This window comes from Opisthocomus hoazin, chromosome Z (genome assembly GCF_030867145.1).
Source record: "Opisthocomus hoazin isolate bOpiHoa1 chromosome Z, bOpiHoa1.hap1, whole genome shotgun sequence".
Classification (NCBI taxonomy): domain Eukaryota; kingdom Metazoa; phylum Chordata; class Aves; order Opisthocomiformes; family Opisthocomidae; genus Opisthocomus; species Opisthocomus hoazin.
The window spans coordinates 39,828,819-39,854,191 of NC_134454.1; the positions used below are offsets into that span (position 1 = coordinate 39,828,819).

Sequence of the window (25,373 nt, forward strand, 5' to 3'; positions counted from 1 at the left end):
TGGACTGGCAGTGGTGGTTAATAGGTCATGATATGTAATTTTCCTTCCGGTATGCTTAGTCATATAGCTTTCAGCGTTTGTGACATCATTGGTATAATATGGATGCAATCTGTAAAGAAAGGCAATATAAAATACATTAATATGTAAATGTAAATGATATAGCTGCAGCAAATTTTGGAAGTGCCGTCTTTGAGCTGTGCCTATGGAAGATATTTCTGCCAGTCACCTTCTCTCCTATCCTTCATCTAGAGATCACTGTCACTGTAGGAGGCAGGGCAGCTGTTGGCTTGTCTGCTGTTCGCAGTACAGCACCTCTGGGATGGATTTGTGCTGTAGATGATTTTAGCTGAATTGTTGCACTGGTAAGAGATTACCTGAGATGTGGCACGCTTTCACTGTTACTGAGTCAAGGCACAATATTTACTAGCAGAGGGGAGACACTATGTTAAAAAGAACCTGTATGCAAATTAACTTGCCAGATGGTGAGGCTTTATATTTCTACTTTTCTTTATCCTAGAAGGTCAGGTGGGTTATTTTGTGAAAGACTTGTAGTTCTGTTCTTCCGTACTTCATTTATGCATGAGGTGTAGCTTGATAATGTTTGAATATCATTTGAGATTAATGATTAAAAAGCAATCTGAAATACATTTTTGTGTAGCTTCCTATTAAAAATTCTGTTGCTCACATGCTTAACTGGTTTTCGGCTTTTCAGTAGTAACAATTTAAAAAGCAGCACAGAACTATTTTTGTCATTAACATCTGTGTATGGTACAATGCACATGAGTAGGTCTGTTGATTAAGAAATTACCATTTTTAGCTGGTTTACCATTTATTGGTAATTTTTTTTCTTTTTCCTAAAAAGAAAAATAAACAAGAAATAAAATTGAATCTGTAACTTTGCTGATAAACTTCCACAAGGAGGGGGAGTCTGCCTTATTTTGGATCCTTAGTTGTGTGTTATGGATTCGTTCCAACAGATCCAAGGCATATGAAGTCGCTTTATTTCAGGTGGTCACAGGCAGTTTGAACTGATAAATTTGGCAAGAGAAAGAAGAAAATCTGTCTTCGAGTCCAGGGGATTTTGCAGAGTGTGCATTGCATAAAAATGCTTAACATTTGTAGACCCTGACATTGCCTTCATTGACACAGACCATTCACAATATTGAAAGTTGACCTGAGTGCTTCTGTGCCATCTGATTGTAATCTAAATTTGTGTTTTATAGCTTGAAACAATTGGATGGCAGCTTAATCTTGAAATGGCAGAGTCCATGCAAGCAAAGCTGAAGTCTCCTCGAGCTGTGCTAGAGCTGGGAGTGAGCAATGAAGATTCAAAGGTGAGAAATACATGCCCGACAAGTGTTGGAATGAGTTGTGGTGATGGCCTTATGCTCCAAGTTCTGAGGCATCAGTTGGAACTCTTGATCATTGTTAGTCTTGCCAGTGTTTTCATTTTTATATTTCATAAAATTACAGTAAGCACTTGAAATTGTGAAGTACTGATGTAATAGCGTACGTATTGGGTACGTTGAGAGCTGTGTTACCGGCTCTCTGGGCTGTAATGTAAGAGAGAAATATCCTGGAATATCGTTATTAGAGGTCTCTAAAATATCTTTGTAGATAATTTATTTTTATCACATACCCTGTGATTGGTACTTCTTATACTTTTAATGCCTAGTAGCTTGCAGCCTTCTACCATGTGTGTAGTTATATAAGATATTACTCATTACTTGCAACCTTTCTGTGCTAATGATGTATTTATATGAATGATGACATAGTATGTGAGGCCACAAAAAGCCAATATTTGGAAGTTTTAAGGTAAAGTCTGAAGTTCAAGGATTTTAGTGACTGGTGGTCTTTCAGTGCCAACATCCACTAATGAACGTAAGTTTTTGTTCATAAAATCTGTATCTTTCGTTAGCTAACGTGTTTTAAATTAAACACATGAATTGCTTTTAACTTTATCTTGCAAATGGAAATTGAAGTCTTTACTTCTGTGGTGTCTGTCAGAGTGTTTATCTATGAAAAAGTCAGTATAAAACATCTGAGGGGAAAAAACAGAACTCAGTTCTCCTTTAGCATTGCATTTAAATCACAGTAATTTTGCTAATGTGAGTGGAATTTCTGGTTTATGGTAGAATAAAAGAGAATATACAGATTATGTTTGTGGTTCTCACCAAGATTTGTAGCAGTTGTATTTTTTTTTTCCTGCACTTTTGAAATGCAAACTCAGAAACTAGACAATATTTTATGTCCAAGATGCACTGGGCAGCACTGCATACAGATTCAATTCTGTGTCAAAATAATTTTTAAAAAATGATGAAAAAATGTCACTTTCACATGACACAAAGTTCGTCTGTTTCCTTTACAAACAGAATTCAGCAAGTGGATTTTTTTTTTTTTTATTGTTTCCTCTCTGTTTCTTTTTGTGGGTATAATTAGATAACGAGATCAGAATTATTCTGCAATAATTACAAGCCTAGAATAGACTTGTAACTGACATTTAGACAGAACAGTGCAATAAGAAAAACATATTAATGTTCTCGCACTACAGACACTAAAATTTAAAAATGCAGGTTAGTATGAAGAGAACTAAAGGGGTATTTTTCTGGATGATTACATCCTAGTATAGAATAGGTTTAAGATTGGCTGATATCTGCTTATATACTGACAGAAGTGCGGGAACGTAATTTTTGTGCTGTATTTTGCATCTTCATGATCTCTTTGTGCGCTAAGTTATCTGAAAATCCTAGATACTGGATACTTTTTTTTTTTCCCCTCATACTTAGGCATGTGCCTTTTGCACAGAAATCTGGCATGAACTTAGTGTATATGTTCTTAATGATTATCTTAATTTCCCTTGAAACGTCTTAATTTTTTTTTTTTTTTTTAATAGATGGTTTGTGGGTATAATAATAACTTGATTTGTTTCAGGAAAGGCCTGAAACGCTGTTAGAGAGGAGCTTCGGTGGGCTGGCTCTTTAGGGGGCAGTAGTGCTCTTTGTCACACTGGCTCTTTGAATACTTTTTTGAGATAATACTTGGAATCAATTCTGAAGTCAGTTGTTGTTGGAAGTGTTAAGTGTTTACATTTCTAATCTGTATATAACAATAGAATTTTGTCTTGCTCATCTACAAAACTAAAGCCTATTAATAAAAAATACCACACTGAGCAAGGTAAATGAAATTGGCCATATTTCCGCTTTTGATAACTAAAATTAATTGTACTAATGCATCAGTGTTTACCACAACTCACTTCACTTAAAGATTATTTAAATAGTTCATTGTGAGAAGCTGACATTTAAAATTAGTATTTAAATTATCTCTCCAGGAGGAGTAATCAGAAAACCTGTGGATATATGAATGTTGTTTGTGCTTCATGAAATAAAAGTCAGAGGATCTGCTATCTGCTATCTAAATATTTATAGTTTGTCTGCTTCAGATGAAATGCAGAGTCTCATAGGTATTATACCATCAAAATTCAAAAGTAAGGTGGTCTTTGGCTCTTTCAGGTGATTCAAGCTGCTAGTGACATTTGCATTGCCCAGGAAATACACTGCTTGTGACTACTAGTAATTGTGATCAGATTGCATGATTTTTGGTAAACTGTTTTTTCCTGGGTTTTGTCACAACTTTGCTGTTTGCTTATACTCAGACTTTGAATTATGCTTGATTTGGATCTAGCAGGTATTTAGCATATGCCCTGAAAAGTTTTTCACCGTGGGAGTGATTAAGTATGGGAGTGAGTTACCTGGAGAGGCTGCAGAGGTGCCAACCTTGGAGATACTCAGGAGTCAACAGACAAGACCTTGAGCACCCTGGCTGCAGCGTGGACTTGGCCCCGCTGTGAGCAGGCAAGGGGGGGATCAGAGGGCTGCTAAACGTGGCCTTCCAGCCCAAGTTGTCCTGGGATCTGGGCTGCTTTGCAGCTCAGTTGCTGATGGTGTTCTGTATGAGGAGGAGGAAAAAGGAGCATTCAATTAAAAATCCAATTAACAGCGGCTTCTTACAGTGATTTGGAATTTGAAATATTTAATTGCATTTGTAATTCTGAGGGAAGTGGAATTTCTATTAACTAGGCACACAAAGCAAGCTGGTGTGGTAGGAAACATCCTTTTGAACTGCAAGATCCTTTTGCTTCCATTCTGAAATTTTAATGAGCCAAGGCGACATTTCGAACTAATATGTAAGGTATCAGCTGTGTGTAAGGGTTTTCTTTAATGATACAATTTGGTGTCAGATTTTTTGGGCTGTTGAGTTGCAACACAACAATCTGCGTTTTTTTTACAGGGTACTGTTATTTTTATGGCTATGGGGTGAATTAACCAGTAGGGGGAGCACAAATTAACAATCCTGATAATCTGTGCTGCTAATTACGATTTTGATTTGTGAACAAAGACTGATGCCGAAAAGTGCTGTGTTTATTTAGTATCTGTTTTATTCAGTAATTTATTTAATTATTATCCACATAGGCACACACCCACACATTATTTCCCAGTGTTCATAGTGGTAATTCCTTAGGCCGTCTAGTCCAGACCTTTCTAAACAACTATGATCATTTTCTGTAACCATCGGAGCCATATTAAAAAAAGGACAAAAGTAGTAAAGGCTGTAGAAAAGGTCTGAGGGCTTCAGAAATGTCACATCATTGGTACCAAATTTCTCCGCAGAGGACTGTGAGAATTAAGAGTGTGTTCTTAAAGGGTTTCTGCTATGCCTCTTCTGGGAAGATCCAGTAAGGTGCATTACTGTACAAGGCATTTATTATTGTGTATTTTTTACACATGATCTATAGTTAACATTTATTCTTGAAAATCGTTAGGATAAATAAACGATTCTTGCCCAGTGTTGTGTCTCGATAGTATCCAATTTTTTTCTGTAAATCCAGTCCACAGATTTCATTAGATTTAGTTATCTAATTACAGTTTGTCCTGTGGAAGGCTGTGCTCTTTTCTTGGTTTTCTTTCTCTTCATTTAATCTATGATTTTATTCTTATCCATTAAGGACTTCTTTGGGGAGCTCTTTTATTCAGTGTGAATGCCATATATAGATTCCTTGTGAGAATTCAATACTTTGTTTAATTTGTTCTTTCTTTATATATGTAGTTGAAGAATTTTGTTACAGAATTTTGTCTGCCAATGCAAGACAGAAAATAACTGATAAATATGCTGGTTTGTTAAACCTTCTAATGTAATACTTTTGACAAAAGACAGAGAATATTAAAATGTTGCTATACTAATTTATTTTTATTTCCTTTTAATTCATTTCCCATAGCTTCTAGATGCTTTAAAGGGGAAATATAACAAAGGAAATATTTTAAACTGTGTTTTCTGCAACTGTTTGTTCAAAATCAGAATGGGGTCTGCATTTGAAACTGAGATCGTGATACATATTCATCATTCTGTAGAGTAAATAGAAGTCTGGAAATCTTAACTGATTATTTTTTACTTGTTAAAATAACAGGACATGGTTTGCTTCTTTTCCTCCTAATTTTTACATGCTTTCTACACGTTTCTGGACTGTGAACAAGTCCACACCTCAGATGTTTTGCTCTGTTTGCTTCAGTCAGTATGCCATTCTGCTTTCTGAGTTTGCCATTGTGAATACTTCCCCCCATCTTTAGCAGGCAAGCAGAGTAGATGAGAAGCAAAGCTGTGCTTCTAGCGGAGCTTGAACAGGCACTCAGTTCAGGCTGTAGATTCTGTGCAGCCTGTATGGCATGCTAGCAGGACCGGCACTTGGATGGATATTTAAGGGAATGTGGTGGTGCTTCCCCTTCCCTCTCAGTTTAGGCCTTTGTTTCCCTCTGAAAAGGAGTTATATTTGTGGAGGGGCATAACAGTGTGAGTTGGTGGATGCTAGTGATATGTTCCCACTCTAAAGAGGTAGGAGGTGTCAGAGTTGAGCATTTGTACCATAATGTATCTCCTTCATTTGCCTTTCCAGTTCTCAGCTTTTGGGGTGATGCATTTAGGTTTCTTTTTTTTTGTTTTCAAAATGGAGGAGTAATTTGTATCTGTATGGCCTCAGAAAAAGAGGACAATTAAAAGACATGATGCTGGAGGAACTGTGATGAGGTGCAAAGACTAAACAATTGTAAATTGCTTCTCACATTCATCAGCTATCTCTCAACCACTTTCTGTTTTGAAGAAGACATCACCCTTCTCTTTCCAAGAACACAAACAAGCTTGCATGTAGACCCTCGAACTGAGTTTAGTCTTCTCATCAAGCAGATTTGTAAGTCTAGCAGTTGCAAAAAGGAAGTAGGACAGGCCTTGGGAGAATGCAAAAATGTTGAAGGATGAGACTGAGAGAAAAGGTTTTTTCATCCTATTTAGAGGAGGTGATTGGACACCTGGATATCCTCACATAGCATAGTCCTCGGTCAAGGTCTTTCTGAACTTCTATGTGCAATCGAAGTTGCTGTTTTTGGCAAGGTACATCATGAAACCAATTTTGTTCTGAGAACTGAAATCTAATAAATAATGCTGCTGATAAGGAAGCAGAAACTTCCCTGAGACGCGGTTTCAGAATATTGAGAAAAGTCCTCATATTTGTAGGAGCTATAGTAAGAATGACGGCATAATCGTGAGTGTGTGGTAGCTCAGAAAAATGAGGCTGAAATTTATAATTTACTTCCAGGCTGTCACATTGCTACAGAAAGCTATCAAAGATTTCATTGCTCAACCATGAGAGCCAGAAATTCCAGACTTGCAATGCACAGCAATTCTTGTATTAGACTATTTTTGATCTATCATATCTATAATCTCTGATTAAGTCCATTTAATTAGAGGAAAAAGTGAAACTGCAGCCCAGAATTTTCAAGCTGCTGAGAGGACTTTTGTTTTCACAGAATCACAGAATGTTTGGGGTTGGAAGGGACCTCGGTGGGTCATCTAGTCCAACCCCCCTGCCGAAGCAGGGTCACCTACAGCAGGCTGCACAGGAACTTGTCCAGGCAGGTCTTGAATATCTCCAGAGAAGGAGACTCCACAGCCTCCCTGGGCAGCCTGTTCCAGTGCTCCATCACCCTCAGAGGGAAGAAATTCTTCCTCATGTTCAGGTGGAACTTCCTGTGCTTCAGTTTGTGCCCGTTGCCCCTTGTCCTGTCGCTGGGCACCACTGAAAAGAGTCTGGCCCCGTCCTCTTGACACCCACCCTTAAGATACTTATAAGCATTTGTAAAGTCCCCTCTCAGCCTTTTCTTCTTCAGGCTAAACAAGCCAGCTGTTTTCTTACCAGCTTAGAAATAGACAGCAGAGTAACCCATGTCCTGTAAGTTGTGAGTACTTAGAAAACATTTACCAGATGGCGTGACTCCAGGTGTATGCACTCACCTCTGGCAGTTGTACTGCAGGGGGTAGTCAATTATCTTGGCTCCATTTGTGATCTTACGTGATTTAATTACCCATCTTATAGTAAGGATCTCTTTACAGGGATCTCTTAACGATATTCTTATGTTTCACCTGGCTATATACACAGTTTATGAATACAATCTATAACACATGAATTTACAAACTCTGTAACTGGCTACAGCCTCTGCACATGCTCTAAAACACTACTGCAGCTTTGTGCGTGTGTCTTTGTGTCATGGAATTAAAGAAAAAAGCGATTCCAGTTGACTGTGCACAGTTGGTTGCAGCCTTGGGGAACCTCAGCCTATAGTTAGCACTGAAACTCTTGTTTTGTACAGGAATAGATTGAATTGTCTGTAATGTGTAACTTTGCCATTGTAGTCCAAATAAGCAGCAGAAAAGTAGCTGAAATGGTTAACTTTCAATTTTAAACTTGGTGAACCATTTCGTTGCTGGGCAGAGTTAAACTTTAAGGCCTTGAAGGCATTTGAAAAACACAAAGATCTGGTGTGTTTTTCTCATTTAATGCAGTTGTGCATGCCACCCTTTTTTCTCTCAAAGTTTTTTTTCTTGTTTGCCTCAAACTGGTTTTGTAGGCTTGGTCCTTCAGTCTTTTCAAATGAAGAAAAAACATTTGTGAGATTCATTGCAAATTCTCAGGCATCTGCATACTTTCTTGCCTGCTGTTCTCAGAAACTGTGCAGTGTTTTAGCAAATGCACTGTTGTCTTCATTTGTGTGTAGCAATGGAAAATAACCACATTTTTTCACTTTTGCTATGCATTTGCGGTACTTTTGGCAGTACCGATCCCCCTGCTTTTACTTGGGCAATAAGCTCCATGGTCCCTTTACAAATGTGTTGAAAATTGACATCTCTCCCATGTCTGTTTCTTCCTGACTCTCAAGTAGAAAGATCAGTTAGTGTAAGACATGGGTGAGATTAGGGCGAGGTGAACATAGAAGTCGAACTTTCTCTAACAGCATGGCTCAGTCTTACCAATATACCTGTTCTGCATGCGTCCTCCGGTACAATGAAGTTGACTGCTGCCTTTGTGAACTGGAGGCGAGGGCAGAGGAAGACAACATGTAATCTCCCAAGTCAGTGGCTTTCTAACGTGGATGTTTAAACACAGGTAATTCTTCTCTGTATTGATACATAAGAATCAAAATTTTTCCTAAATGTTAAAGGGTATAAAATTGAGAGTCATAAGGCCTTTAGATAGAAGTATATCAAGTGACTAGTATTTTATGGCCTTTAAATCAGGTAGGAGTTGTTGTCTCTTGTATTACTTGACAATTAGTAGCAGGCAGAGAAGAGGTGGAATATGTTCTGTATAAAAGTAAGAGACTAACTTTTTATGTGTGAAAGCCTTGGTGTTGGAAGCTGTGCAGAACTAGCTATAAACATGTGTCTACATTTTCTGAGTACAACTGGAAATGCTTCTCAGTTTTCCATCTTCAGCTTCTCAGTTCTTCCATCTGTAAAATGGTCAACTTTTTACTGCTTAGCAGTTGCAACTTAGAGAGACTTGCTTGTGGAAAATTTTGTTATCTATTAATCCTTTATTTTTCCTTTGAGGGGTTCTAAACGAGAAAAGTTATGAGAGACATGGAACTTTTAAAAAGGAATTTCCATGTGTTTTTTCTCAGTACTTCAAAGTACTTAACATCTTTAAGAGCCATCAGTGTTTTATTTTCCTGTAGCTGGCTCCCATGTAAGGGATACCTTCAGTGGTTGTTGAAGGAGATAGGATTGTCTTCTACAGTCATGATTACTGCCTGCTTTTCATTTATACTGACACTTCAGAAGCAGTTGCCTTGCTCGTCATCACTGTAGTGTAGCTGGGGAGCAGTTTGTGCTTTGCTGTTCATTTCTTGGGTGGGAGTGTGAGAGGTGCACTCTTCTTAATGCCTTGTCTTCTGGTAGTGCGTACTGTGTTGGAGGCACTCTCTGGGCATGAGGAGATCGTTAGTCAGAAAGAAGCAAAATATAAAAAAGTGTGAGTTAAAAGTAAGCTCTAAATATATACTGAATGTTCTAATGGAAGTTGTGAACTTGCCTATAAATGCCTCTAACTCTTGTAGCTGCACCACAGAAACGCATTTTTCGGAGACACTCCAAAAAGAGGTAGGTTAATGACCTTGCTTGGGGTATCCAGAAAGAACAGTATGGAGTATTCAAAGAAAGCTTTAAGTCTTCTACAGCCTATTTGTAAATGTCAGAAAAGGTGATTAAATAGCTTGTAGAAGAGAGAGTATGATGTCTATACTGGCCTAAACCGAGTGCAGCACTCCACGTTTTCTCTACGTGATTTCCTGTTTTTTTCAGGCTTAGTAGCTGGTTAAAATTTGTTTTCTCACCACTGCATTTTACTTCTATAGCTGTGGCAGGATGGGCAGAAAATAGAGGAAACTTCCTGCCTTCCATTCCTGTGTTAAACAGCACTGCTTACTGATACAGTCCTCAGGAGGCTTTGTGATGGGCATGGATAGAAATGGAGCTATAAATAAACAGTTATAAACAGAAGAAACAAATTTCTATGAAGAAGCAGAAAAACAATTTAATACAAATGCCAATGAAATGGGTTCTTAACTGTCCACCCTAAGCAGTTCTTTAAATATTTTTAGAACTTTTTATTCCATTTTCTTTATAGACTAAATAATGATACTGACTTTGTTGAACTTGAGTTGCTGAGGAACACTGGGAGGAGTTTTATTTCCCTATTTTCCCCAATATTTCTTAGTGCACAAAAAAGCATACCTGCACAAACTTAAACTTCTTTTTTAGGATGTACTTGATCATTTTGTCCTGAGTTGTGTATTTTTCACCTTTGAAAGTTAAGTGGATGGATTACTTGGAAACTGCAATAATATGTTGCTGTTTAAATTTATATGAAAGATATTCTAAAAGGAAGGGAGGTAACTGAGAAAGTAGAAGAGGCATGGAGTAGTCACTCAGCCTGTGTCTTATTTATGTTGATTCTCTGTTCAGCTTCTGAAAAGCCAAGCTGCAGGCTGACATATTTTAACTGAAGTCAGACACTGATCTTGCTTTGTGAGAAGTCTTTGTTGTCTTCATAACAAAATTTGTAGACTAGAAGTCCACTATAGCTAATTTCTGATTTGTAAAACATAGTGTTTTCAATCAATCTTGCTTAATTATTGCCGTAGGACAGATTTTTATATAAGAATTTACTAAGAACATTATATAAATGAACACTTTTAGAAGCACCATAATATTTTGGCGTATTTGTTTGCTTGCTGAGTGTCATGTTGGCTAAATAACTTTTGCTATTATGTCGTTATGCACATCAAGTGGGTCATTTTAATCAGTTTCTAGTTTTATTTTTCTCTCCTTAAAGCATCATATCACTTGCTTGATCTTCAGTTGCAGTAGATCTAATTATTCCAGTTCTTATATTTGTAACGTTTTTTCTTTTGCCTATTTAGGTTGAATATTAGTTGTTTTTCCTTGAAAATACGGTCATGCTGTGTGTCCTGACAACATAAGGCAAGCTACCACACCAAATCCATTTAAGACATGAACATTTCTAAGCCAGTCCTGACACTAAAGTTGTGTATAGTATCTGCGTTGTGCAGGCTGGAACTGATATTTAAAATTGCAAGCCTGAGTATAATTACATGCTTTTAAAATTTGTTTGACTGCCCTTGGAAGGTGGAAGACGTCCATCTTAGAGGAGCTGAAAATAAATGACATTTAACAAGTGTGATTTTGCCTTTTTAAGTTTCTGAAATGCAAAAAGGAGGGTGGGCCAAAAGGATTAATAATCTCATAGATAATTCACAATATTTAAAAAACTGCTAAAATCTGGGAGTATTTAGCTACGTTAACGTTAATTGTTCCTTAACTTTCTTGAATGTTAAATCTCGGATTTAAAAAAAAAAAAAAAATTCTGATTTGTTTTGTCCTCACCAACAAACTTTTCAGCTCTCTTACCAGAGGATGTACACTGGGACAGGCATGCAGAGCTGTGTTTGAGTAGCTCATATGTTTGCATGGAGGAACATCAGCATCAGTTTGAGGGCCTGCAGTGCAGTGCTGGAGTGGGGAGCTTCAGGGGAGCTGTTTCCCACTGCTGAAGCGTACACTGACCTGTGAAAGATAGCAGCTAGGTCCCGGTCCTGGGAGGGAGCGAGTCTTGGGAGTTGCCCTGGGAACAGCCGCATCCTTTCCTTTTGGTGTCGTGCCCGCAGCGGTTGTAACTGCATCTTCTGCACTGGGAGTGGGAGAGGGAGTGGTTGAGCAAGGGTCGAGGTTTCCAGTCAAAGTATCTGCACAGGACTTGGGAGATTCAGTCACATCCCTTAAGTTTATATAGAGGGGCAGTTTACCATTCTTCCAGAAGCAGCACTGCGGTCTGTCTAAGCACAGAGGGATGGTTTTGGTAAATTTACAGGGGCTTTAACTGTACAGTGCCATGAGTACTTTGGCAGTATGAAGTTGAACAATTGTGAGATTCTGCTTCAAAACATGACTGCTTGGCACTATTTTCCTTTCAGACTTTCTCTGTAATCCTTTCAAGAGTAGGGCTAGCCACAGAAGCCAAAAATGAACTGTTGGAAGCCTTTGAATACAGTGTCTCTTTTATAATACTAAGAAGTGAGGCCATCATGTATGAAATTTTTTAATATGGATTAGGAAATTACAAGTTCTGTTACAGTATTTTTACTGTGCAGCCCAAAGGAGAGGAGCTGGTCTGTATCAGAGCATTTGCATCTTGCGAGGGTCAGGTCCCACGGCTTACTATGAGACCACCTAAGGGCTGTGCATGTTGTGCCCTGTCATGTTTCCCCCCTCTCCATTGTCTCTGCACACAACCTGTCACTTGTCTTGTTGAATGGTGTACATTCGTACCTTTTCTTCCTAACCATCTCAACACATAGACAAGACTGTTTGGAGGTGAAGGTGTGGCAAGGAGCAGCTGCCATGCCAATTCACATAGCGTGCAAGATTGCACTGTACTTTCGTCTCATGAACCTTTAGGAGAGGCATATCCAGTTACCCTGTTGGTTCATACCTTTCCCGCAGCTCTGTATTACTTAGACTGTGGCAAACTAATGAGGGTTTTTTTGTGACAAGCATCTCCACAGGTCTGCTCAGAGCAGTACAGAAGGAGCCTGTGCTTACTTCGTGTGCATTTGGTTAACATTTGTGTTCATCATCGTTGTGATTCTCCCTGGTGCTGTGCTTTTCCTTTTTCAGTTCTTTAAATGCATTGTTTTGTGAGTTTCGGTACAAAATGATAATGTCAGGGAAAATTAATCCTCTCAGTGATTATGAGTTTCCAACCAAGCTGCTGTGTCGATTAGTAGCATGTTTTTGAATTTAAAAGCGATTGGATTGTTCTGTATTTTCTGTCTGCTTTGCAGAATTACTGGGCTTGCTTTTCTGTTACTTTTGTTAATTTTTTTGCCAATGTGCAGACTAATGATATTGCCAGATGTGGCTTCCTGGAAAAGTAGTATGTATATTCTTGAAAGAGTATGAAGTGAGCATCTCCTGTGTTGCTAACATCTGTCCTGCTTGAGGCAATAAATATACAGTGCATGCCGTCAAACAATATTGATGCTGCGCATTTGACATTGAACAGGTGTCTGTAACAATGCTGTAACACCCTTTTCAGTCATGGTTCAGGTGGAAGAGGGTAGGTCATCGCCTCAATTATATGCAGGGGGGCAATTTTCACTTGTCTTGTTTCCTGTTGTTTACAAATGACAGGAATCTGGTAGCTGGAATTGTGTGGCATCTAGATTTGTGCCACTTGGCTTTGCATGAACATGTAGCAAACTTTAAAAGCTGCTATGATAAGTGACCTTTTTCATAAGTCAAAATACATGAAATATGACCTCTTTCACAGGAAAACCGCAACCCACAGTGTGGCCTACAGCGTCTGAGCAAGTCTTGTTCAGTATGATTATATAAAATCACTACTAATGAAGTAACAAATACATATTTCTAGGAACGCGCACTCAATGGCAAGGCAGTAATAGAAAGAGATTTCAAGGGGGAAAGGAAAACACTTTTTTTTCCATATCGAGACAGATCCTGTTACTAAGAATACACTTTGAAGCCTTGTAGTAATGAAAGGGCAATACAGAAACAAAAGTAGAGCCAAACTAATGAAAATGCTTGTCTAGCTTGAAACTTACACATAAGGAAAAGCTGCTTCTTTCTGACCACTTGAGCAATATTTTTGGACTTGCATGTACTTAGTCTGAGTAACTAGGTTGTCCAGCCAGACCATAAGATGTAACCACACCAGTGAGTCAGATGGAAGTGAAGATTGCACTGATACTTTCTTCGTGAGTTTATAGCTGTCTCAGTGTAAAGCAATGACAGTTTCTGCTGTGCATGTAATCAAAATATTACAAGAATTACTTTGTAAGTGGTGTTTGTAAATGCTTGCCTGCCTCAACAGTATCGGGGTTAGGCACTGAGTTTTTCAGTAATACCTGATTCAAGGCTTTTTGGATTATTTCTGGTGCATAGAGGCTGTCAGACTTTTAAAGAAGGCTGAAAATGCTAGATTATTTTGCTGTCCTCTTTTCTGACATGAACAGAAACGAGGAGCTGGGAGATGCTTATGGTTGGGAATAAGTCCTGTTACAAGACTGGGAACTGACAGAAGAACAAGTTGCCAAGGGCTGGATTTGTAGGCCACTCTGGTCAGCATGTATTTCTTTGATTAGGTACTTCAGCACTGAAAGGAACACTTGTCTCCCTTCTGAGATGGAGAAATGCATTATCTGCTGTGTTGGCATAGGAGAGTCACAGGCTTAAGCTTTCTGGAGAAGCACTGGCACAACACCTTAGGGGCTGCCCACTGTTGGCTTAGGAGCACCGTTGTACCTAGTCATCCTGGACGGTTTTGCAGCCTCAAGCTGATTATAGGATTAGCTGCACAGAGGAGTTCGCATTCACGTTGTCTTTCTTCTATTCCGAATCCTAAATAAAGAAATTTCAAAATCTAACCATACACACTTGAAAATAAATACGTATCTTTGTTCAGGAAGAAGTGTATAAATATTACAAATACTGCCTGCAAATAGCTGAAGTCATTACTGGAATGGAAGTGTGTTTTGTTAGAAGATCTTGGAGTACTCAGAAGGAGAAGGTTAGTCTGAAGATGCAATTTAGAAGCAGGAAGAACAGTATCTGTAGATTCAGGAAAGTCTTTGTGACAGCAGAGAACAGAATTCCTGAGCTGTTTTTTCTTGTTGTCGTTTCTAGATCATTTTGCCTCTTCACATTCCCATTTGTTCTTCCTTTCTGTCATTGCATCTTCACAGGAACAAGCACATTGTGCTCCTATCAAAGAAATGCTGCAGATTCTAAAATATCTTTGAAATTCCTCAAACAGCAGAGTTCACATCGAGGTGGGATAGAATTCCTGGAACTAGTATTCTAAGAAGTGTCTAAGAAGTTCTAATACACATTTTCAAATGCTGCCTTTGTATAACTAGTATCTTTTTTTTTATTGTTGCTTCTGTTTCTTTTTCTTCTGAAGAATAGTTGATTAAATAATATATCATTATAATTCTTTAATAGGTTGGTTTCCTGTGTTCTTCAGGCCTTAAAGCCCTTCTTGTGCTGTAGGTTATCTTCTGTTCCTAAAGGGATCGCAGGAATGATACAAATGTGAGAAAGGTGTTCAGGCATTGTTCAGACGGTTTCACAGTTCCTGGATGCCAGTGTAGTCCTATTGGTACTTTTGGAGGCTAACATTTAACAAGTTCTCAAGTGAGCATTTTAGTTTCCTCTTTCTAAATTTGTATCACTTTGAGTGAAAATTAAAGTCTTTCTGATGAGGACCACAATGGTTTGTAGATAGGGATGAGATCAAGAATAGCCAGTTTTTAGTACTGAAATTGGTACTATTTGATTTCTTTCCAAATGCAGATGTGTTTCAGACAATGTACAGAAGGAAATGCATAATACTAAACCTTTTCAGGAGAACTGCTTTACTGCAGCAGCAAGGAGCTTCTCTGTTGGAGTGCATTGATTTGCCAAGGGTACTGTAGCGAGGCAGACTCAATAAGCTGGCAGTGATGTCTGAGAATGGTATAACAGAGCAGAAGCACATGAAACCAATATGGGGAGGTGGAAGCAGTAAAGGGCAATTAACAGGAACAGAGGAGCAAGGAAGTGTTGAGAGTGGACTGAAGTTGAGTTGAACCTGTAGAGATTTTTTTTTTTTTTGGGGGGTAAGGCTGAGGATGATTAACAAGCAGGGAAGTGATGTGCTGTGAGAAGCGTTATGCCACATGACACAGTGCTTTGTTCTCAACCTGGTATCTGAAAAGCTCTTGAAAATTCAAGTGCAGCATAATTTGAATTTATTTTTTAGTGGAGTTGCTTTACAGTTCACATTACCATTTTAAACCACAATTGTACATCCTGTGGCCTTGAGGGAGTCACAGAGAACTTGTCCTGACTTTAAGATTGAGGCCTGTGATGCCTGTCTAGGACAGAGTACACTTGTTGTGTTTACTGCCTTTTGAAGAGAAGACCTTGACACATCTTTAACTGAGGGAATGTGATCGAAAGGTGTGCCACAGACCAACAAGAGATCCTCCGAAGATGTGTGGAAATAGTAAGGCAGAGGGAGGGTATAATAAACAAAAAAACCCAAACCAAACCCAGAAAAGGCATTTAGTGTATGTTCTTTACGGATAGACTGATGAAACATATTTGTCAGCACTGAGCATGAGATGTGCAGTACTAGAACTTAAGCACCACAGTGAGACGTTAGGTTGTAGATACTCATTCTAACTCTTTCTTCCACTCTTTGCAATAAATTAGTTTGTTTTCAAAATATTCCAGTCCAGCATAACCCAGCTTTAAATTTCTTAAAGTAGCTTGATTCCTGCTTGACCAACCTGGTCTCCTTCTATGACCAGGTGACCCGTGTAGTGGATGAGGGAAAGGCTGTGGATGTCGTCTACCTGGACTTTAGTAAGGCCTTTGACACTGTTCCCCACAGCATCCTCCTGGAGAAACTAGCTGCCCATGGTTTGGATGGGTGTACTCTTCACCGGATAAAGAACTGACTGAATGGCCGAGGCCGAAGAGTGGTGGTGAATGGAGTTAAATCCAGCTGGCGGCTGGTCATGAGTGGTGTTCCCCAGGGCCCAGTTTTGGGTCCGGTCTTGTTTAACATCGTTATCAATGATCTGGATGAAGGGATTGAGTGCTCCCTCAGTAAGTTTGCAGATGACACCAGGCTGGGCGGGAGTGTTGATCTGCTTGAGGGTAGGAAGGCTCTGCAGAGGGATCTGGACAGACTGGATCGATGGGCCAAGGCCAAGTGTATGAGATTCAACAAGGCCAATTGCTGGGTCTTGCACCTGGGTCACACAATGCTATGCAACGCTACACACTTGGGGAGGAGTGGCTGGAAAGCTGCCTGGCGGAAAAGGATCTTGGGATGTTGGTCAACAGCCGGCTGAACATGAGCCAGCAGTGTGCTCGGGTGGCCAAGAAGGGCAATGTCATCCTGGCTTGTATCAGGAACCCTCAGCAAGTTTGCTGATGACACCAAACTGGGAGGAGTGGTGGATACACCGGAAGGCTGTGCTGCCGTTCAGAAAGACCTGGCCAGGCTGGAAAGTTGGGCAGAAAGGAACCTGATGAGGTTCAACAAGGGCAAGTGCAGGGTCCTGCACCTGGGGAGGAACAACCCCATGCACCAGTACAGGCTTGGGGCTGACCTGTTGGAGAGCAGCTCTGTGGAGAGGGACGTGGGTGTCCTGATGGATGACAGGTTGAGCATGAGCCAGCAGTGTGCTCTGGTGGCCAAGAAGGCCAATGGAATCCTGGGGTGCATTAAGAAGAGTGTGGCCAGCAGGTCGAGGGAGGTTGTCCTCCCCCTCTACTCTGCCCTAGTGAGGCCCTATCTGGAGTACTGAGTCCAGTTCTGGGCTCCCCAGTTCAAGAAAGATGAGGAGCTACTGGAGAGAGTCCAGCGGAGGGCTATGAGGATGGTGAGGGGACTGAAGCATCTGTCCTAAGAAGAAATGCTGAGGGAGCTGGGCTTGTTCAGCCTGAAGAAGAGAAGGCTGAGAGGGGACTTTACAAATGCTTATAAATATCTGAAGGGTGGGTGTCAGGAGGATGGGGCCAGACTCTTTTCAGTGGTGTCCAGCGACAGGACAAGGGCAGTGGGCACGAACTGAAGCACAGGAAGTTCCGTCTGAACATGAGAAAGAACTTCTTCCCTCTGAGGGTGATGGAGCCCTGGCACAGGTTGCCCAGGGACGTTGTGGAGTCTTCTTCTCTGGAGATATTCAAGACCCACCTGGACAAGGTCCTGAGCAGCCTGCTGTAGGTGACCCTTCTTCGTCAGGGGTTTTGGACTAGATGACCCACAGAGGTCCCTTCCAACCCCTACCATTCTGTGGTTCTGTGAATACTGTGGCCAGCAGGAGTAGGGAGGTGATCATGCCCCTGTACTTGGCGCTGGTGAGGCCACACCTCGAGTGCTGTGTTCAGTTTGGGGCCCCTAACTACAAGAAGGACATTGAGGGCCTGGAGCATGTCCAGAGAAGGGCAACGAGGCTGTTGAGGGGTCTAGAGAACAAATCTTACAAGGAGCAGCTGAGGGAACTGGAGCTGTGGTTACGGATATGGTTTAGTAAGCATGGTGGTGTTGGGTTGATGGTTGGACTTCATGATCTTAGAGGTCTTTTGCAACCTATGACTCTATGAATATTTTAATTAATGTAATGTGACTATTTTTAAGATGCTCAAAACTTGCAAACTTGAGAGACTACTGTTTTTTTATAATGATGTGGCTTCAGACAATGGAAAAAAAATAGCATTCTGTTTTTCCCACTATTTTCTAAAGCACTTCAGTAACATTCTTTGCAGCATTAACTTTTTTTTTTAACTAAGGAAGGAAATCAGGATTGTGGACCAAACATGAGTCAGCCTATAAAACCGCAAAAAGAGCTTTGTAGCTCGAAACCAAAATACTGTTATTTTAGTATGTGTCTTTATAGAAAAATAGGCATGTCCCATTTTCAGAGTTGTGTGGAATTGGCATGTGTTTAATTCTTTCACGAAAAGTCGCAGGGGTTCATTTGCATCCAATTATTACACTTCCATTAAAATACTCTTCACCGTTTTGGTTTTGTTTTGTTGTGGTTTTTCTTTTTGTTAAAGAATACTAATGTCTTTACTGAGTGTAAAGGCATTCAGAATATGTCGAGAAGAAAACTTTTGGGCTACAGCAGTGTCTTTTGGTTTGTCCTACAAAATTCTTGTGAAGTTCAATTAACTTGTATAAAAATATACTTATATATAAACACTAAAAAATTTAGATATTTATATTATATATAAGTATGTAATATATATATTTTTAATATATTTAAATATATAAAATACTTGTATAATTGTATTAAAAATAGCATTTAATTTTTGCTGATTGTTTCTCATAGAAGCCCTGGATTTTTGCCCAAACACTAATGGATTATGAGCATTCCGTTTTAAGGTCAGGCTTTGCTGTTACTAAACACTGAGCAGGTAAGAGTCTTGGGCACTTCCAAGAGCGCACAGTCCAGGTGCTGAAATAATGCACCTAGGAGGAGGAGTGTGCTCTTCTGGGCTCCCTGCTAGTCTTGAATCTAGTACAGGGAATCATCTGTGTACTCTCTGCTTTCTGAAGGTGGCATATAAAATAATGTAGAAGGTGACTGATATCCCCCCAGGTAGATGAATGCTCCACAGGAAACAGAAAAGAACATTTCCAGAGAGTATGAGATAGAATACACTCACGTAGTAGCAGAAAGATGGGTAACGTGTCCAAAAGTTTTTTTACAATAATGATTGTAATAAAAATCCCTATTTAAACTTGTAAATTTAAAATATATTTGTATATATATAGTGAGGGACTGCAGATGTGTGACTGACAGTAAAATCTGTTTTGCTTACACTTCTGTCACTGTGTCTGTGGGCTGCAGGGAGCCTGGAAATCAGTTTGGAAAGTGGCAGGAAATCCTCAACCAGGAAGGAGGAGAGGATTAGGACTGGAACAGGCATCACAGGGAATAGCACAGCATAGGATTGAATTTCCTTGGCTGTTCTTGTTAGAATGTTGGGGATGTTTTTATCCTGAACACAGACTCTAAACCTTAATGTTGCTTAAGCTAAGTGGGATTTTTTTGCATGTGAATATGTATGTCAACAGTTGTCAAGTGTCCTTGAAAGCAAATACAAAAGCAGTAGAACAAACTGTGACTGCAGAGATGAGCCTTAGATGTAAAAGCAAACCAACAAACCAAACCCCTTCCTCCTGCTGGGTGTTGAGAACTATATTGATTCTCCCTCTAAATCCATCGAAACACTAAGTGTGTGTGTTCTGTAGTAGGTGGAAGAACAGCTGGTGAATGAAGTTCACCACTCAGTTGTGCTGATATGTTTGTAAGGCTGTGCTGCAAAACGGATCCCTGAAATGAATTAGAAAATGAAACAAAACCAATGGCCCAGAGGTTACTAGAAATCTTGAGTTTCCAGTGGGCCCTACAAAGAATTTGCACTGGCACAGAAGGAAATAGGCTGTGGTTTGCAGGTGGTTGTGAGCTGTTAGCATGAGGAAGGGTGTGACATAACAAAGAAAATATGACTTTAAACTGTATCCTGTTCTTAACTTCCTTTTCATGGTTGCTGGATTCATGCTTTCCAAAATGGTGGTTGTCTCCCAGATTTTAGCAGACATTTTAAGACTAGCATCTTGCTTTACAGATGTAGATACAAGTGATACTCTTCTATGTGTATATTTGTGCTTTTACTATTGCTACTAATATGAAGATCAAGAAGATTTTTGGTAAGCTCATAAAACTTACTGCTATCGGAGGCAGGGAACAGAAATGACTTGCGTGGAATTTGTTAAGGTTGATACATTTGTATTTTTTGGTAATGAAATCAGTGAGATGGAGAGACAATGAAATATTTCAAGAATTCCTACAAATTTAAAAAGCAGGAGATTGCTAAGCATTTTGTGTTTATTTTTTTTCCATTGTAATTGTGTTTGTACATGTTTGTCTACAGTGCTATTTTATTAGATTCTTCATTAGTAGGATCATTCATATGCTCAGCCTTAAAATAATATAATTTTTACCCCAAGCAATTCACAGTCTCAGAGAGCTTTATCTATAAAGTTTGCGTATAAAGTTTTACAGATGGTGAGCTTATGTCATGGTACTGTAGCTGTTTTAAAACAATTTTCTCTTGTGTCCAAACAAAAACCAAAGAATGCAATAAGAAGAATTTGATTTGTAAGTAAAGTACATATAACTAAAAGGTACAGATATAAAATAGCAATGATAAGAAAGTTACCTGATTGTAATCAACATGTGTTATGAAAGAGAAAATAGGAGGGGGAGAAGAATGGAAATTATGGAAATGTCAATATGGAACACATTTAGAATAGATATTGTGCACATTAATAACAGATAAGATAAAATTGCCAAAATAGTTTCAGTTAAAGGATCAAGAGTGACATGGTATGTATGGAATTGACCGAGGCAGGAAATGAATGGCTGAGGAGCAAAACCCTCTTTGAGCTGCAGGAATTAGCCTATCACTTTGTTTTCTCAATTAATAATTGATGTGTAGCTAGCTAAGGAAGTCATAGGAATAAAGGATGTTGCTTGTAGTATATACAGTGATACAAAAAAGGAAAAATGGGAAAGTTATGAAGAAAAGATAAAAAAGGAATACAGTGATTCAGGCAACCACAGCAGAAAATCACAGATTCCTGTCTAAGATGATGGTGATTATTACTGAAAGGATTTCAGAGTATTCAGTTAGTATTTTAAATAAGATTTTCAAGTTGGAGGGGAGAAAATCGAGAACATCCCTGAAAATGGCTAAATTAATTTTGGAAGAAACAGTTGTTTCTGTAGCTGGAAAGTTTAAGAGATATTTAAATTTTCATCCTGTGTCAGTGCTGTCTTTGAGTAAGATGTCAGAACTGGATGTTTCAGAGGAAGCTATAGATTGAATATTCTCTGTAAAGAAAAATTCTTGAACTTTCAGAGTTACCTCTGCTTTGACCAGGGTGGCTGGGGATGGTTGGGCCAGATGACTTCCTGAGGCCCATTTCAAGCTAAATTATGCTGCAGTTATGAAGGTTTAACTAGACTCTTCTGCAGAGTCCTGAGAAAGAAGCTGAATAGAGTCATGACTACTTTAATATTTAATCTGCTGTATTTTCTTTAAACAAATAAAGTAAGCAAGAGCGCCCAGGGTCTCCCTCCCAGAGAGAGTCTAAGGTGGGACCACCCTTTCAGAGGAGGAAGGCAACTGAAACATTAAATCTGCGAATCAGAAGATCTCTTTTTCAGACAGAATTGCACTTGGCTTTTGTGAAAGGATCCTAATTTGTTTTGTCCCTTTCTGAAACCCACATGATTCTAGTCAGTTTGTCACATTTTCCATCCTGGGTATTTTGTTAAGCCGTCCAAGTGAATTTTCATTAGAAATGCTACTTAGTGGGAGGTGTACAAAAGTGCTATAGCATTGCAGATGAGTTCTTCAGTGAAATTGATTCTCATTAAAATCGCTTAGTCTCTACGAGATAATGGAAAATAATGAGTTGCTCATAACCTGGCAGATTTAGGACCTATGTCAAGGATTAACCAGTATTACTGAAGTTAGCATAACCTGTCACTATATTAATTATGTGAAACATGCATGATAAGTGGCTGTTTGACAAGAATGAAAGCGCTGAAGTGAGGTAAAAACAATATACAGGATAAAGGACCAGAGGCAATAGTAGCTCTGTGCCTGGAGTGCAAATTTTGTGGTATTCCATATTTAATATTATATAAAAATAATCTGGACATGTATTTGTGGTTGCAGTTACTCTGGGCAGAACTTGTAGTGTGGGAAACAAACACCTTGAGACCTGGGTTCTGATCTCTTGTCACTCCTTATGATTATTGACTTAGTTTGGTGAGTGTGATGTGAAGATTGTATGTTAAAATTAATTCATAATGCTTCTGAAAAGCTTCCAAGTTTTAAATGCTGACCTTAATTTGCTGCAGATTTCTTTCTAAAATCTGCAGTGTTCTGCATTGAGAAAGTACATTATTGTGACAGCTAACTTCACAGAATCAGAGAGTCACAGAAAGTTAGGACCCTCTGTGGGTCATCTAGTCCAACCCCCCTGCCGAAGCAGGGTCACCTACAGCAGGCTGCTCAGAACCTTGTCCAGGTGGGTCTTGAATATCTCCAGAGAAGGAGACTCCACAACCTCCCTGGGCAGCCTGTGCCAGGGCTCCGTCACCCTCAGAGTTCATGTTCAGATGGAACTTCCTGTGCTTCAATTTGTGCCCATTGCCCCTTGTCCTGTTGCTGGACACCACTGAAAAGAGTCTGGCCCCGTCCTTCTGACACCCACCCTTCAGATATTTATAAGCATTTATAAGGTCCCCTCTCAGCCTTCTCTTCTTCAGGCTGAACAAGCCCAGCTCCCTCAGCCTTTCTTCTTAGGACAGATGCTTCAGTCCCCTCACCATCCTCGTAGCCCTCTGCTGGACTCTCTCCAGTAGCTCCTCATCTTTCCTGAAGTGGGGAGCCCAGAACTGGACAGAGTATTAGTGGTGTTTTTCTTTTTAACTTGTTGCATTCTGTCTGAGGAAGGTACGCATTTATAAACTCCGTGCAGCAGGTTTCATTTTCGCTATATGTAAAAATAGCAGATTTTTGCCACAATGGGAAAGTGTTCTGACAGACTGTTGCTAAATGCAGTTCTTGATTTTAGTCTAGCACTTTCATGTTTCCCCATATCAGTGTTTTAACCTGTTAACTGATATGCCTTGTAATTCTGCAGTGCTTTATTTAGATACTAATTTTAATACAGTGCTAATGCTCGGTAGAAAAAGCTGTGGGAACGCTGTGGAAGATTTGGATGCTGTGTAGCTTGGCCCCTCCTGTTCCCAAGTAACAAACAGCAATATTCTTTAACACACTATCTGCTAAAATTGCGTGTTGCCTCTACTTCAGTGTGACAAACCATGTACCTAGTTACACCTGCACCCAAGCTGATGTGTGAGACAGGAATGACCATAAACCTGTGGTCCATTTCCAGCTCAGCACTGCTTTGCAAACCTGTCTGCAGGCAGCAGGCTGGTGTGCTAAGCCATCGGTCGGATGCTCAGTCCCCAGTACATTGAGATGTGCCGTCATGTGGCACCTGGGACCGCGCCTGTATTTTCGCATTGCCTCTACGAGCAAGCCAGGCGTCAGGGGTGGTGTTAGTGTGGTTTCCCTTCAGGGTGCAGTCAAAGCACTACCTTCTTTCAGTCTATTGCAAACACTAGCATGAGAATGGTGAATAAGGATGGAGAAGCTGAACAGCTTGCTGGGCAAAGTGGAGTAGTGGAAGGCTGCATTTCTGTGGCATTGCTGTCTTGTGTACATATGGTTGTTTTTTAAACCTATCAGAAGATGATGGTTTGTAAAACCAAAATGTGCAAGCCAATTATTAGGCTAAATTCACATTTAGTTTTCATGAGGTGTAAGGAACAGAAAGATGGTTGTAAAATGTTATATTGCTATGTTTAATAAATTGAAGAAGTTTATAGAAAGCATGTTACAAAATATAACATATTAATTATTGTTAGGCTAATCCTGAAAGCAGGGTTCTTCTGGGACACTTTTTCTTTTTTTGGCACTGGTATTCTACCAGTGGAAGGTACTGCTCAAATTTCACATGAAACTGCGTCCTAACCTGCAGTGTTGACTGGTGATAAAAGTATGTTGTGCTTGTTAGAGAACATAGCAGGAATAATAACACTGTTGCCTTTCTCACTTATTTAATCTAAAAATTATGCTTTGTTTAAAGGAAAAAAATCATGCACTGAAACGTTCTACCATTTGCTTCTAATGAATGCACCCCTCCCCTTGGGGTCTTGTTTATTTTATTGATTCAGTTCTTAAATTAGACTTATGAAAAGCTTTGGAAATGCAAAATTAACCCCTTCTTTGCCATAATCATAGAACAGGTTGGGTTGGAAAGGACCTTATAGATCATCTAGTTCCACCCCCCTGCCCTGGGCAAGGACACCTTTCACCAGATCAGGTTGCTCAAAGCCCCAGCCGACCTGGGCTTGAACACTTCCAGGGAGGGGCAGCCACAGTCTCTCTGGGAAACCTGTTCCAGTTCCTCACCACCTGAGAGTAAAGAATTTCTTCTTTACATCTAATCTAAATCTACCGTCTTTCAGCTTGAAGCCATTACCTCTTGTCCTGTCACTACATGCTCTTCTAAAAAGTCCCTCTCCATCCGTCCTATAGGCCCCTTTCAGGTACTGGAAGCCTTCCCGAAGCCTTCTCTTCTCCAGGCTGACCAACCCCAGCTCCCTCAGCCTTTCCTCATAGGAGGGGTGTTCCAGCCCTCAGATCATCTTTGTGGCGCTCCTCTGGACTCACTCCACCAGGTCCATGTCTTTCCTGTGCTGAGGGCTCCAGAGCTGGATGCAGGACTCCAGGTGGGGTCTCACCACAGCGGAGCAGAGGAGCAGAATCCCTTCCCTCGACCTGATGTCCATGCTGCTTTTGATGCATCCCAGCATGAGGCTGGCTTTCTGAGCCGCAAACGCTCATTGCCGGCTCGTATTGAGCTTCTCGTCCATCAGTGTGCCCAAGTCCTGTCCCTCGGGGCTGCTCTCAGTGCATTCTCCACCCAGCCTGTGTTTGTGCTTGGAATTGCCCTGACCTGCGTGCAGGACCTTGCCTTTGGGCTTGTTGAATCTCATGAGGTCACATGGGCCCACCTTTCAAGCCTGTCCAGGTCCCTCTGGATGACATCCCTTCCCTCCAGTGTGTTGACTGCACCACACAGCTTGGTGTCGTTGGCAGACTTGCTGAGGGTGTGCTTGACCACAGCAAGGTTGCCAAATGATGAAACACAGTCTTTGCAGTGAAGTAGGGATCTGGGTTGTTTGTTTTTTCTTCTGTCAATGCTCTCAAAGACAAGACGGACCTTTTAGGTC

General features: G+C 40.1%; 1 protein-coding gene across 6 annotated transcripts in view; it reads left to right on the forward strand.

Annotated features, from left to right (window-relative positions):
- The window catches only part of COMMD10 (COMM domain containing 10), a 114,608-nt gene that overhangs the window by 21,762 nt on the left and 67,473 nt on the right, over positions 1-25,373 (forward strand). For all 6 annotated transcript variants that reach the window (XR_012761954.1, XR_012761955.1, XM_075411637.1 and 3 more), the window contains exon 5: positions 1,224-1,334. Coding sequence is in view for 4 of the 6 variants with exons in the window: in XM_075411637.1 (XP_075267752.1) it covers positions 1,224-1,334 (111 nt within the window). In the remaining 2 variants the exon portion in view is untranslated. The remainder of the gene's footprint in view (positions 1-1,223; positions 1,335-25,373) is intronic.